Source organism: Rhipicephalus sanguineus, chromosome 4, assembly GCF_013339695.2.
Source record: "Rhipicephalus sanguineus isolate Rsan-2018 chromosome 4, BIME_Rsan_1.4, whole genome shotgun sequence".
Taxonomy (NCBI): Eukaryota; Metazoa; Arthropoda; class Arachnida; order Ixodida; family Ixodidae; genus Rhipicephalus; species Rhipicephalus sanguineus.
This window is the reverse complement of record NC_051179.1, coordinates 33,471,560-33,484,802: the sequence shown is the minus strand read 5'-3', so window position 1 is coordinate 33,484,802 and position 13,243 is coordinate 33,471,560. Positions and strand designations below refer to the sequence as shown.

Sequence of the window (13,243 nt, the reverse complement as noted above, 5' to 3'; positions counted from 1 at the left end):
TGCCGGCCATATATGTGACTGTTTTTGCGAAGTTACAGGCTTAGCAAGGTATTCAGTGGGGTTAAAGGGGCACTGCAACACTTTTCCAACTTATCATCGAATGGCGCCATCCAAGGGGTTTTGCCCTCACGAATCGACTGCCGCAAAAAATTTTTAAATCCGTCATGTTAGAACGTAGTTATGGGCATCAGTCGCACGCGTTAAGCGCCTCCTCTCTCCTTTGGTACCAGCGAGCGCACTGAAAGCTACGGAAGGGGGGGGGGGGATGACGGGAGCAAGAAGCTACGTCCGTTCGTAAGCGCACGTCATGACCTAGAGTACATTTTTTTCTTCGAACGTGCGGCTCACTTTCAGTGTGATCGAGAGCGAGCGCGCGGGCACGCCGAGGCATCCTGTGGCGGCCGCGGAAACTATGCAGCTCACAATGCTAAAATCAGCCAATGGCCATGGACTGTTCATGGAGTGGTCATTTGGGTTTATGGCATCACTTGTCGAGAGAAGAGGGAACGATTGCTAGCGGACTTGGAGAACTAATTGTAAATTCCAGGCTGCGTGCTGCGCTATAATATTTGGCTCGCGTGTTCTAAGGAGCCTCAACTACTGGTCGGTAGCGCTATCTGACCATGCTGAAAAAGTGTTGCAGGGCCTCTTTAAGCTCCGTGCATCCAAAATTGTCGGCAGCCCTCGCAAGCCGTCACTCGCCCATAGAACGACGCTATCACCCTCGGACAATATACGGAACCTCACGGCGACGGTAAGTATGCTGGTGGGCCATATAATTGCTAATCGCCATAAAGGAAGAGAAAATACTCATGAACACGACGCGTAGCAACAGAATTTTTGAACGGCGTGCTGACCTTTAACCAAACCCCCTGTGTGGCTTCCAGAAGGAGTCACAAGGCGCTGGCTTTGTGCGATAACTCCGCTTACACGTGACGGTTTCGACAAAAAATCTGCGGCAGGCGATTCGTGAGGCATCACAGTCCAACAGTAAGGTAATTCTCTGTTAACCTAGACAGATGTAGGCCCACTGTAAACTTTCAAAATAGGAGAGTAATGTGCGGCACTGATTACTTAGAACCATCGGTAAGAGCGCATTAAGTGGGGCTATGAAGACGCGACCGGCCACAATAGTGGGCACTCACAGCTATGTCGGCACTCTTCGCCGGTGTCGGCAATCCTTCTCCGATGGTCGGTTTTGGATCCGTACCGAAGGCCCTGACTGTGGCGCCACGCATCCATTCGAAGTGAAACATGCAGTCGATACCGTATTGTTGTGCCGTAGTGCACATAGTTATAATGTCTGGCTTCAACTGCGTTCCTTGACCCAGCTTTCCCATCGCGGTGCTGATTGACGGGACACCAATAACGGTGCCGATCATGGCCCACGTGATAGCTCCTGGACCTAAGGAAAAAGTAGTGCGTATAGTATATTTAGAACTCTGTATCGGGTAGAAAAATGTGCCACAGATGCATTGCAGATGCATTGCTCCAAACGTTCCAAAGTGACATTCGACATCTGTTAACTATGGATTGCGTACGGCACACGACACTTATCCGAATTCGCCTCGCCACCCGTGGCCTCCGCGATTAGCTCCGGCAACGCGCCGTAGCAATGGCGCATTGCCGGAGCTCATCGCGGAGGTCACGCGCCGCCACGCTACGCCCCTCCCCTCCCGTTTCTCTCTCTTCCTGTGGTAGTTTGGTGGCGCTGCTGCGCTAAGACGTATGTGCGCGGAGAAAGCGCGCAATAAGGCACCCTAATGACGTAGACATTGCGAGAAACCGAATAAGGCGAGACGCCGAGGTAGCGCGCCTCGGCGCCCCCCTTGAAGCGGATGAAGAGCGCATCAAGGCACCCTACGTAGATGCGGCGCAGAGCGTTCACGGCGGTATAAGAAAAGCCTGTATAACAAAGCGGAGCAGCGTCGACAGTAGCAACAGTAGCGAAAGCGGGACCGCGCAAAAAACGGCGAATCGTCGAAGCACCGCGAATACGAGGATGAACGTGCTCACCGTCTGAAGTCGCTCACGCCAGAGAAAGGAGCGAAACGCGAATACAGCTTCGCTAACAGTCCGTCCACGTATGAATGCATACGGTTTCAGTGTTTACAAACACATACCCTGGACGGCGTCCGCTTTTGTCCAGCGACGTAGCAGCACACTAGCATTGGTGGGGAAGAAAAGCCTTGGCGAGCAGCACGCAGATTTGCAACACTATTCTCTGTTTTGTCAAATATCCCCAATAACTAAACGTCTAAGCCAGGGGTCTCAAGCTCACATCAGCTACCGGGCCGCAGTCACGAAATTTAGTCCCTGAAAGGGCCGGTACAGTAAAGAAAGGGGACGAAGGGGGGGATTAAAATATCAGCTATCGTTGCCATTTCAAAGAAAACCTTTCTCTTATCCCGTATATGGGTCAATTTCTGACAGGGATTCCACATCAGGATTTGAGAAACATACCGATACCGGTCTCCAGAATAGATAAAATCTGGACGCCGATTCAGGAAATATACAGCTTTTGCTCCGCGGCTATGTTTCAACATATGGTGACCGTTCGGTGTGCCTCCCGAAAAAAAAAAATGCTTAAGACCAGTCACATCTGTGTAGCTTACCCGAACAAAGAGTTATCAATCACTATAGGCGAGAAAAGTAGTTCGAGCACCGTTTAGCAATGTCAGGAACAGTCAGAAAGTAAAAAAAAAAATGTGGGACGAAGACTGTCGTGTGCGGGCCGTGTGTTTGAGACCCCTGGTCTAAGCTATATACAAGATTGTAAGAGGTACTCTGGAATTTTGCGCGCCCTCCTTTTAGTCCGTAAACGTAGAAAGAGACTTTCCTTGCTCTGGGACAACTTAAAAACGTGGTTTTTGCTTCGGTGTTAGAGAATGATAAATGCGGAGACCGGAAGTTGCTTCGGGTAGAACGCTTGCTGCTACTATCGCAATCGCGAAAACGTCTATAGCGGCTTGGCGAATTTTATGCCACTACCACCTCCGAACTTTCAATTCCTTGCGAAGCACCCCAGAACCATCACCGAGGAAGGTCGTCCATACATTCCAAGAAAAAGCAAAAATAAAACATAAAAAGAAAGCGTTAGTGGTTGTATGACAGACAGTGGCGGATCCAGATGGGGGCGGTAGGGGCGGTCGCCCCCCCCCCCCCCCTCCCAAAGCTGCTGATGGTGATTACATATGTCTGAGCGCTTTGCAATGGGTGGGCCTTCAATACACCCACTCGTTGCGCGATTCCCATGTTTTGACGCCTGGCGCGTTTCTACGCTTCTGCCACGCAATATTACATGCGTTAACGAAACTCCTTCCACTACATGACATTTATATAGTGCTTTATTTTCGAAGGAGTTTTAAGAAATAGCGTAGCTCTGTGGCAGAACACCTGCTTGTCACGAAGACAGCCTGGGTTCGACTTCTCACCGCAACCAGAAGATTTTTATTATTTATTTTATTTGCATCTTTCTCAATTTTTCGGTCACCAGACAAGCTGATCATTTTTCGCTCACAACCAACGACGCCGTCACCGACTTCGGAATTTCTGCGAAACGAGCTCTTCGACGCTATCGCGACAAAAAAAAAAAAAGAAAACATGCTTGCAAGCGGCTTCTAGTTGCGTTCGCGCATGGCAGTATAGATGAGACCAAGACGACATATGACGCTGTTCTTGATTGACCACATGCATCTTTGCACTGGGGTATACCGTTCGTCATTTAAGTGCGCCGTTGTCGTACAAGGCGGGCCACGGCAACGCTGGACGGAACGCCAGCATTCCATCCTGCAGGCCCGCTGACAACTAACGCATCAGCATTGAGCACGGTCCTTCAACACTTCACCCTAGTACAGTTCAAATATGGACCGCGGGTGTACGCCGTCCAATAAACGCGGAATATTGTGCACGGATTGGGTGATGACCAAGAACCAGAAGCCGCTCGCAGCCTTGTTTCCAACGCAATCACATTAGAACAACGTACGGAGGCGGGGAAGGGGGGTTTCGTCATGTTACCACTCGTTTAAGTACGTTTTTGAGGGCCGGCAAACTTGCAGGCACACTACTCAGGCGCTATCCTGTTTGGACAGCAAAGTTGCCTTCGTCGTTATCGATACATGTACTCTCGAAACTGTCGTATTTCTCTCCACTAGGACGTGCACGAATAGATACCAAAAGAAGAGGCGTTAAAGGAGTGGTGACACGAAAATTCGGACACAATTTGACTGTTGAATCACACTAATGGGTGCATATAGGTGCCATATGTACAATATCAGCCACAAATAGAGCCTAAAAGGTATTTTAATTGAGTTTTGAAGTTCGTGAAATTGCCGGATCGGAAATAGAAGCAAAACACGATGAGGTCATCGAGTGGATACCACGTACGTCACGAGTTCTGGCCGGGTTACCGGAGGCGTGTACGAGACCGACAAAGCTGGTAGCGACACCTGATGATGCGTAGCCTAACCAGAGACCTACAATATAACATCGCAGCGACTTACCCGCTTACTGATTCTATGTAAAGCATTTGCAGTGAGATAATTAGCAGCTCACAGTATTCTCATTGCTTTTTTTCCCGACAAGAACTACAACGCGACGGAAAAAATCGAATAAAAAATTATTGTAGTTGGACAAAACTCCACAAGATGTCGCTACGGGCTCCGCAGTTGTACGCAATTGCTGCTGCTGCTGCAGCCGTCAACAGCTCCGGTAACCGGGTACCCGCAAACGATAGGAAGTCTACAGACGAACTAAAGCTCTCTGCTGCCGGGATCATATTGCGTAGTGGACAGATAACTGCTTCGACCCTCCGACGTGCGTACGTGGGATTGGTATGCCTTGAGAACGCGGCGTTGCCTGATATAAATACGAGTCAGTAAAGCGTACATCACGTCATTTGCATGTTACGCATAAACACTGTTACAGAGTGCCAATTTTGTGATTTCAATGCTTCCTTCGTCACTTCTCATCCTGCTACTTTACGAATGATCGGAGCGAAAATGTTTCAGCACGTCTAATGCTGCGGCTACTCCAAGCCTGGCGGAAAACGTCGCCTCAGCTACCGGCGAGATTCGCAAAGTGAATCGAGCTTTTCTTACTGATTTCTACACTCCTGCCAGCTCTTTCGTCCATCGCCGCACTAGATAGGCAACGTAGTTTGACAAATCGAGGAAACAAGCACTCGCAACGCTCAACACCCGCTCAACACAGCAAACGAAACAGCAGCACTGACAACATAGCAGAAGCTGGCCAGTGACGTCACTGGTTCTTGCGGTCTTGTTTACCAAGTAGACCATCTACGTCACCGGGCTACCGAGTGCTCTTCGAAATCGAAACTGCCTCTGGTCGTAACATACGAGCATATAATTAAACATTCGTCTCGCGCTGGGGCAAATGAGTTTCGTTGCCGCTATTATCGAGTCAGTAGCCATTGATTAAGAGCAAAAAACAGAGGTTCACAAATTTTCTGTCACCACTCCTTTAAAGATCCGCTGCGTAATAGTTTGCTTACTATTAGCTTCCTTCTCGCATTTTTTGACGTCCCCAACGGCCGTGACGTATGGCGGTGCATTGTCGCCCCACATGCCGCTTGCCTTCACTGTGAAAATAGAGGAAAACAGAATTAACCAAAACGTCGCATTAAGAGCGAACAACGACGGTAGCGACATCTTATAGTACACTCACTAAGCTAATGCACTGGGTCATGGCCGGACTGGAGAGGCGCGCGGGCGGGAGTTCCAGTCCCGGTCATGACAGGGTTTATTTCTTTAGACAGCAGAGATTTTTTATAACTTTATGACAGGCACCTGTCGTCTTCGCACACAAAATTAAGCTCACTCGGAAATACTTTGTTGCACTTAAAGTTACTCTTACATGAGTAATTAACCAAAGCTCCTTAATTAACTTTAATTAGTGACTTCGGGGTAGTTATGTGGGAATGTTGTAGGCCCTCACAAGTGATGGCATACCCATTTTATTGAAATCATAAAGGTTACAGTGACGTTTCACTTTGTGAACGCGGGCGACTAGCAAGCGAGTGGGTGTTACGCCCTTCTTCACTGCCCGTGGAATTTCCTTTTAGGTTAGCCAGTATGGCGTTATCGCGTTCAGTGTTTCAGTGTTGGACCATGGTATCAGTTTACACGGGAACGCTTACCCCCGGTCCCCGAACGCCGTATTGGCCATTATTTGAAAGAAGCAAGCGAATTGACACAAACGGTATCCGGGAGGATATCGGCCGCTCCGCAACCGAGCTGGCTCAGCTGAGCTTGATACACGCACCCACTCAAAGTTGCTGGTCCCCGGTATAAAACATTTTCGTGTTAAAATTTGGCGGATCCTCGAGCTTCACGTTTAAGAGTGGCACACGCTATAGCGTTATCGGGCCCCGTTCCCCTCGTCCTTGTCATTTTTTCGCCATACTCCGCTTCTCATGGACACCTGAAGTGTGCAGAGCGCCTGTGCGCGTTGTAAACCCTTGGGCGCTTACTGAAAGCAAAGTTGCGAAATACCTACTACGCTATAATTCACCATTTTGCGAAGTAGCAAGTACACACTAAGCGTCTGTAAGGCAATGCGCTTTCCTGTGTAGCTGCACACTTCGTTCGTGCTGTAGCTAATGTTGATTATGAATTATGGCCGAGCCCTTTTGTAATGAGGTGGAAGCCTTGAACCACCCACTTGTTGCGCAGTTCACATGTGACGCCAGGTGCGATTGTGTCCTTCTGCCACGTATCATTACATCTGCTAATTTGATGCCCTCTCCTACATGGCGCCTCTACAGGGATTTTTTTTTTTTTCGACGCAGTTTCATGTAGTGGCGTGGCTTTGCGGCAGAATACTTTATAGTCGCGCAGAATGCCTGGGTTCGATTCCCAGGTCAGGTAACTCGGTTCTTTTTATGATGGCGTTGCTTTGCGCGGACACGCTTGACGACACCGATTTTACAGATGGGGCAAATACGCTTGCGCGCTAGGAAAAAAGAAAAGAAAGAAAACGCGCGCAATTTGAGATATCAGAAATCGAACTTAGAGGTCCTGGCACAGGCGATATCGAAACTGAGCGCGCCGGTAGCGCAGGAAGTGAGGCCACTGTATTACGTCAGACCGGAACTTCCAGCGACGAAATGACGTTTTGAATGAAGACGCGTCGCAGCATTATCTGATCAGGAAAAGCACGAAGTCGTCTGAAATACACTAGACCGCTGATTTGTTTGCTCGTGCATTGAATTGTTTTTTTTCTTGACTCTAATTAGGAGCTAGGAACTATTTCGCCTGTCAGTCGGCGTCAACAAGAGTGGCGCAAAAAAAAGATATTCACGCAATGACGTCATTATGACGTTACATAAAGTCACGTCACATGATTATGTAATCACATGACGTCATCGCATCGTCGCAATATAATTTTTTTGCGATTAAAATACGAAATATTTGCATACCGATGTTTAGAATTATGCTAAAGGCACCCGCAATTATCAGTCCACGCGATCGTCCTATGACGTCCCGGACTGAGGATGTCAACCAGTCTGTTGGGCCCCTTCGCTCACACGCTCTCTCTTTTGTAATGTCTTTCACCTCCACGACCACCGCAAATAAAAAGGGGTTTGAGAGGTGTTTGAGGGCCTGTAGCTATAGCGAATATTTTCCGAGTGAGTGAGTGAGTGAGTGAGTGAGTGAGTGAGTGAGTGAGTGAGTGAGTGAGTGAGTGAGTGAGTGAGTGAGTGAGTGAGTGAGTGAGTGAGTGAGTGAGTGAGTGAGTGAGTGAGTGAGTGAGTGAGTGAGTGAGTGAGTGAGTGAGTGAGTGAGTGAGTGAGTGAGTGAGTGAGAAGCCAGCACCGGAGATCTACCAACACTAATGGCAACGGTTTCACTCCCCCTCCCCCCTCCGCCATGCATACGTACTGACGAAATCGATGTCCTTTTTCACAACACTCTTGGCGTCGAAAGCCGTGGCCGCTTTGCATACGGAGGTGAAGTAGTCATCGCAGGGTTTAGCATCTCGGGCTGCTTTTGTCACTAGCGCTGAAAGCAGAAAAAACAACGCAACTTAGCCTAACTGTACACACCGCGCTTACGTAGATAGAACTCACTTCAGTGTGCGAAGTTACCGCCCGTCACATTTCTCCCGGCGTGTTTTAACCGATGCGGCCCCTAATAACGTGAGCTCCAGACTAGCATAAATTACGGTTAATTTGTATAAAGCCTCGGGGTTATCAAAAGTGGCTCGCCATCATTTGATATTCGATAATCGAATTCATAATCTATTTCCAAAACTCAATCCTGACAGTACTTAAAAAGATAATCAGGAAAACAGGAAATGCTAACACAGCAAAACTTGCGGATGAGTACCTTGAATGAGGTGCTTCATTCAAGCAAGAAAGAAGTGGGGAAATGGAAAATTGCATTAGAATTTGACTCCCTCGAAATGTTCTGTGTAAGGCACCGTCACAGAAGTTGTTGCTGAAAAGTTATTAAGCTAACCTATCATAATCGGTAATCTGAAATGCCGTTATCAGCGGCAAGGTACGCTCACATCTCCTATAGGAGCACGTCTAAAAAACATTACGCTCGTATGTTTTTAGGGGCGAAGCTCCTTTGGGTGCGGGTCTGTCCCTCCTCTGTAGTATGTAGTAGTAGTAGTGGATAGCCGCCTCTAGTTTTTGGAGTGTTCACTAGATGGCGCTGTCGTAGCCACCTCTAGTTCTCAGAAAGATCCCTAGATGGCGCGGAGGCGCTCGCTGCGTTGCAGATGCGATCATATACTGGGCAAATTACTCGGAGTATTCACGGTTCACCGATGATTTCCTCCGGATCTTCGCCCCACTCATCATCATTCACCCTGTGGATATGCTGTGGATTTTTTTGCGTTGATAAAAACACGCACAGTTTAAAAATAGCAAAGTGTGTATCATCCAAAACGATTACTCTCGTCAACTGCACTCATCTTAAAGGGGCCCTGCAACTCTTTTCCAAGTAACCATCGAATTGCTTCGCTAAAGGAGCTGATTGCCTCACGAATTGAGCACCGCAAAAATTTTCAGAATCCTTCAAGTACGAGCGGAGTTAGAGATTAGTCGCACGCTGTCATTGCTTCCTCTCTTCTCTCGTCCCGACGAAAGCGCATGGAAGCTAAGCTGGGAGGGGTGGCACAGGGGAGGCTGTTACGTCACGCTCGCGTCCTGACCTTGAGCATTTTTCTTTTTTTTCTTCGAACGCGCGGCTCAATTTAAGCGTGATAGCGAGCGCGTGCACGTGGCGGCCTCCCGCGGCGGCCGTGTAAACTATGCAGCTCACGATGCTCAAATCAGCCAATGGCCGTAAAATTTGGGTAGATGGCGCGGTCATTGGGTATAAGGTATCATTCGTAGAAAGAAGAGGGAACGATTTCTAGCTGACTGAACATTAATTGTAAATTCCAGGCCGCGTGCTGCGCTATAATGTTTGGCTCGCGTGTTCTCAGGAGCCTCGACTACCAATCGGCAGCGTTTTCCGAACATGCCGAAAAAGTGTTTCGGGGCCCCTTTAAGAAACTTCTGGCGTGCGCATTTAATCCACGATTTTTTGTCATGCATTAGCGTGCAGGCTGCTCCATGGCGGCGTCAAATCTTTTTTAAATCGCTCCCTTTTTTTTGCGGTAGATGCGAACATTTTTACAGATACGAAGATTTAGTTATACGAAAAACTAAAATTGACTAAGATACTAATTAAACAATAAGGCAAGCATATATTGTCACGTGGTCGTGACGCTGACGTTGTAACGTTGTCTAGAAGACAGCCTATTTGAGAAACTGCTGTCGCTTAAGTTGAATTACCGCAGCAAACTTCTCCGCAAAACAGATTTTGTTGTGTAAGATAAATGTGTACTTTTTCTTCATTTTTGTTAGTAATTCGAGCGATATGCTTGACTTGAAGCTGCCAATGCGCTGCAATATTATTCCCACCATTATGCTGCCGTCGGTAAATCCCTTTGCGGAGCATCAGCATCCCCAAAATAATTAAAGCCTTCCAGTATCTGTATTCCTGTATCTGTATTCCGGGATACTCTTTCGTCTTTTCGCTAACGCATCTCCGGAATATTCCGTTACGTCAACGACAAATGCATCTCAGTATCTGTATTTTCGGCTTCCAGCACGTGTATTTCGATATCTGTATTCTGGAATATTTTTCTGAGTATCTCTGCCCACCCCTGATCGTGAATAATGTTGCAGCGGATCGAAATTTGCAAGTCATGCATATCGCTCAAAACACTAACGAGCAGCAGTTAGTTAAGAAAAAGTATACATTTATCATACACACAATATCTGTTTCGCTGAGAAAGTTGTTGCGTTAATTGCACTTAAGCAACGCCAGCTTCTCAAATAGGCTGCCTTCTATACAGCATCTGCTCCGCCTCAACACAAGAACTTGCGAACGAGAAATGTTTCTCTACAGCTGGAGACGAGCACAAGTTTGTGTTATAACGAAGAGATGCCGCCTTCATGGTCGAAAAGGCTTGATTCATAGTGATATCTCTTCTCGGGTCCCTACGCCGCCCTCCCTGTGTCACCGACTGGCGCTGTGTCTTTTCTTGGCTTAGCACAAAAAGGTCTTCCTTTCCACCTAGGAAACAAGTCACCTCATTTCCGACTAAAACAGTATCGAGATATCCGTGTTCCGCACAGTATCGCGATATATTCGATACATCGTAAAAGTATTTCACTACTGAGATAGAAATACATTTTTCGGATGTATCTCGATACAGAAATACAGATACTCGAAAGTATCTCAGATACTATCGCGATACTGTCCAGCCCTGTCTGGTAGTGGCCCTCCCACGTTCGCGTGCCCTGGTGTATTTCTTGGGTTAACTTGGTGTTTCGTCGCGCTGCTAGGGCGGATCTCAGAGGCCACGTAGAGAGAAGCGCGTGGTTCAGATATCCTCCGCCAGGTTACGCAGCTGTCCCAGCTCTGCGAAGCCCCTGGATGAAATTTCATTCAGGGGCTTTAAGTTGCTCACAAGAAAACCGTCTGCTCTGTATTGATGCATTTACTGTACCTATAGGCGCTTTTCAATTCTCGTCAGTCCCGCGGGACATTACGTGACGGTTGAACGTTGCGTCCCTTTATATGTCCACAGAAACACCACTTACTTCCCGCCAAGTTAGCCGAGCCAGCTTCTTCAAGACTGCCGCTACGCGCGTCTTGCTGAGTTCGAGTATAGCAGATATCTATGGGTACTGATAAAGTTCAAGGCTACTTCAAATCAAACGCTCATAAGTTGATTCCTATATCCCAAAAGTTCTGTGACACTGGATTTTCTTTGTCTCGAACGTATACGCACACCTCCTCGGAAGACTCTACCCGCCACGGTGGTCTAGTGGCTGTGGTGTTTCGTGGTCCCGTCCTTGAACTCCCGTGACCGTCTCCCCCATCTTTCCTGTCCTCTTCTCTGTTCGTTGGATGGATGTCCCCCTATCACTTCTTTCTCTATTTCTTTCTCCTACTTTTCTTTTATTCCCTCCTCACCCCCACCCCTATAAGGCACTGCGCCGTGTCGCCTATAGGCAGACAGAAATTAGGTGCCTTTTTCCTTTTCTCAATATCCACTGAAGTGGCTGTGGTGCTCGACTGCCGACTTGTAGGTCGCGGAATTGAATCCCGGCCGCGGCGGTCGCATGCCTTAGGTTTAAGTGCACGTTAAAGAACACCTGGTGGTCTAAACTCCCGGAGCCCTCCGCTACGGCGTCCCTTATAATTTTATCGCGGCTTTCGGACATAAAACCCCAACATTGTTACCGAAACACGCAGCTGCACGCAGAAAAAAAAAAATAAAAGACCGCTGACTTTATCGTTTCGAGTTCTTACTTGACATGTATATGACTCTCTTTCAAGAGACATGTGAACTCTCTTTGCAGATCATTATACTCTCGTCGGAGAGTGGTGGGACCCACAAGGAAGTTAACGTGTCTGTGGCAAGTCATGGACTTCCCGGAAAGAGTAACACATACTCTTTTTTGCACTTTTTGTTGTTTTTTGAGTGTATATAAGATAAAGGCTGGAAATTGGTACGAAGACGAAGTAGGTTGGAAGGGCGCGTCCTTATATGTTAAAGCTCGCCCCTCTCATTTTATAGTTATATTACAGCAACATAGTCCGACAAGAACTCCTGCGCACTACGGCGTCTTTCATGAAGATATCGTGTTTTGGGACGTAAAACCCCACCAATTATTATTAAGAACTTCTGCGGAACGCAGACTGCCAAGAAAACTTACCTAAGGCATCGCATGCCTTGCTTCTGCAGTAGAAGGCGTTTTTGTACTCTGCAAGGACAATAAAGCAGCGATTCTGTAAAGCACTCAACGTTACACGCGCTTATATATACAGTCTAACTGAGGCATCGAACTTTCGCATCAGCTGGCGCCTGATAATAAGCTAGCTCCGAGACCTTTGCTGCCAGCTTCTCGCGTGCTACACGTGCTTGATGAAAACGTGTTAAGACGCGGCGGTGGCCATTCCTGCGGTCACAGTTAAGCGGACCACTCAACTCAATCATTACCGTAACTTAAGGCGAAAGCCTTAGATGCCTCATCAAACGCGAGAACTGACCGTCGGCGTCAACGCAAGAGATGGAAAAAAGTACCACCACATGATGACGTCATCATACGAAGTCATCATGACGTCACAAATCTCCAAAATTTGTAACGTCACTATGACGTCACATAACGCGATGTCACAGGATGACGTAATCGCATGACTACGCCGCTTGGCCAAAGGTGGGCCGATCACAGAAGTAGTGCGAAACCACTTTAGGTGCGGACAGCTTTCGAATGGGAGCGGGGGGGGAGATACATCGAATGTAAAGGAAAAATAAGATGCCTTTCGCTTTCGAGTGTCTTAGGCGAATGCGTAAGAGATCCTGTGAGGTGTGTTTTTTTTTTGTTTTTTTTTTACGCGAAAGAACTCTTGGATATATAAGAGCTAGGGAGATGGGTCGACCGGGTTAACAATGTCCCCCTCCCCCCCTCCAAAGATGGGCTAGCATGCAGAAAAAAGGCCTCTTGGAGATAAAGAGCTACAAAAGGAAATAAGAAAGAACAAATTAAAGCAGCTTCAGAGCACGTTCTGGACAAACTGAGTTCGGTGTCAAGCTCTTAGCGACTATATATAATCGCATATGCTCACGACACTCGCAACATCAAAGCACGAATACTTTTCGTAAATCACTTCAAGCGCCTCATGCGCTCGAGTGCTTGGCGGTGGTTCGC

The 13,243-nt window shown here is 47.7% G+C and overlaps 1 protein-coding gene across 1 annotated transcript in view; it reads right to left on the bottom strand.

The window, feature by feature from the left end:
* Window positions 1-13,243, bottom strand: part of LOC119389731 (uncharacterized) — a 63,419-nt gene that overhangs the window by 44,533 nt on the left and 5,643 nt on the right. Inside the window, exons 4-7 of the mRNA XM_037657103.2 lie at window positions 12,251-12,298; window positions 7,902-8,021; window positions 5,513-5,599; window positions 1,146-1,405 (exon numbers count right to left, since the gene is read on the bottom strand). Of these exons, the coding sequence (XP_037513031.1) occupies window positions 1,146-1,405; window positions 5,513-5,599; window positions 7,902-8,021; window positions 12,251-12,298 (515 nt within the window). The remainder of the gene's footprint in view (window positions 1-1,145; window positions 1,406-5,512; window positions 5,600-7,901; window positions 8,022-12,250; window positions 12,299-13,243) is intronic.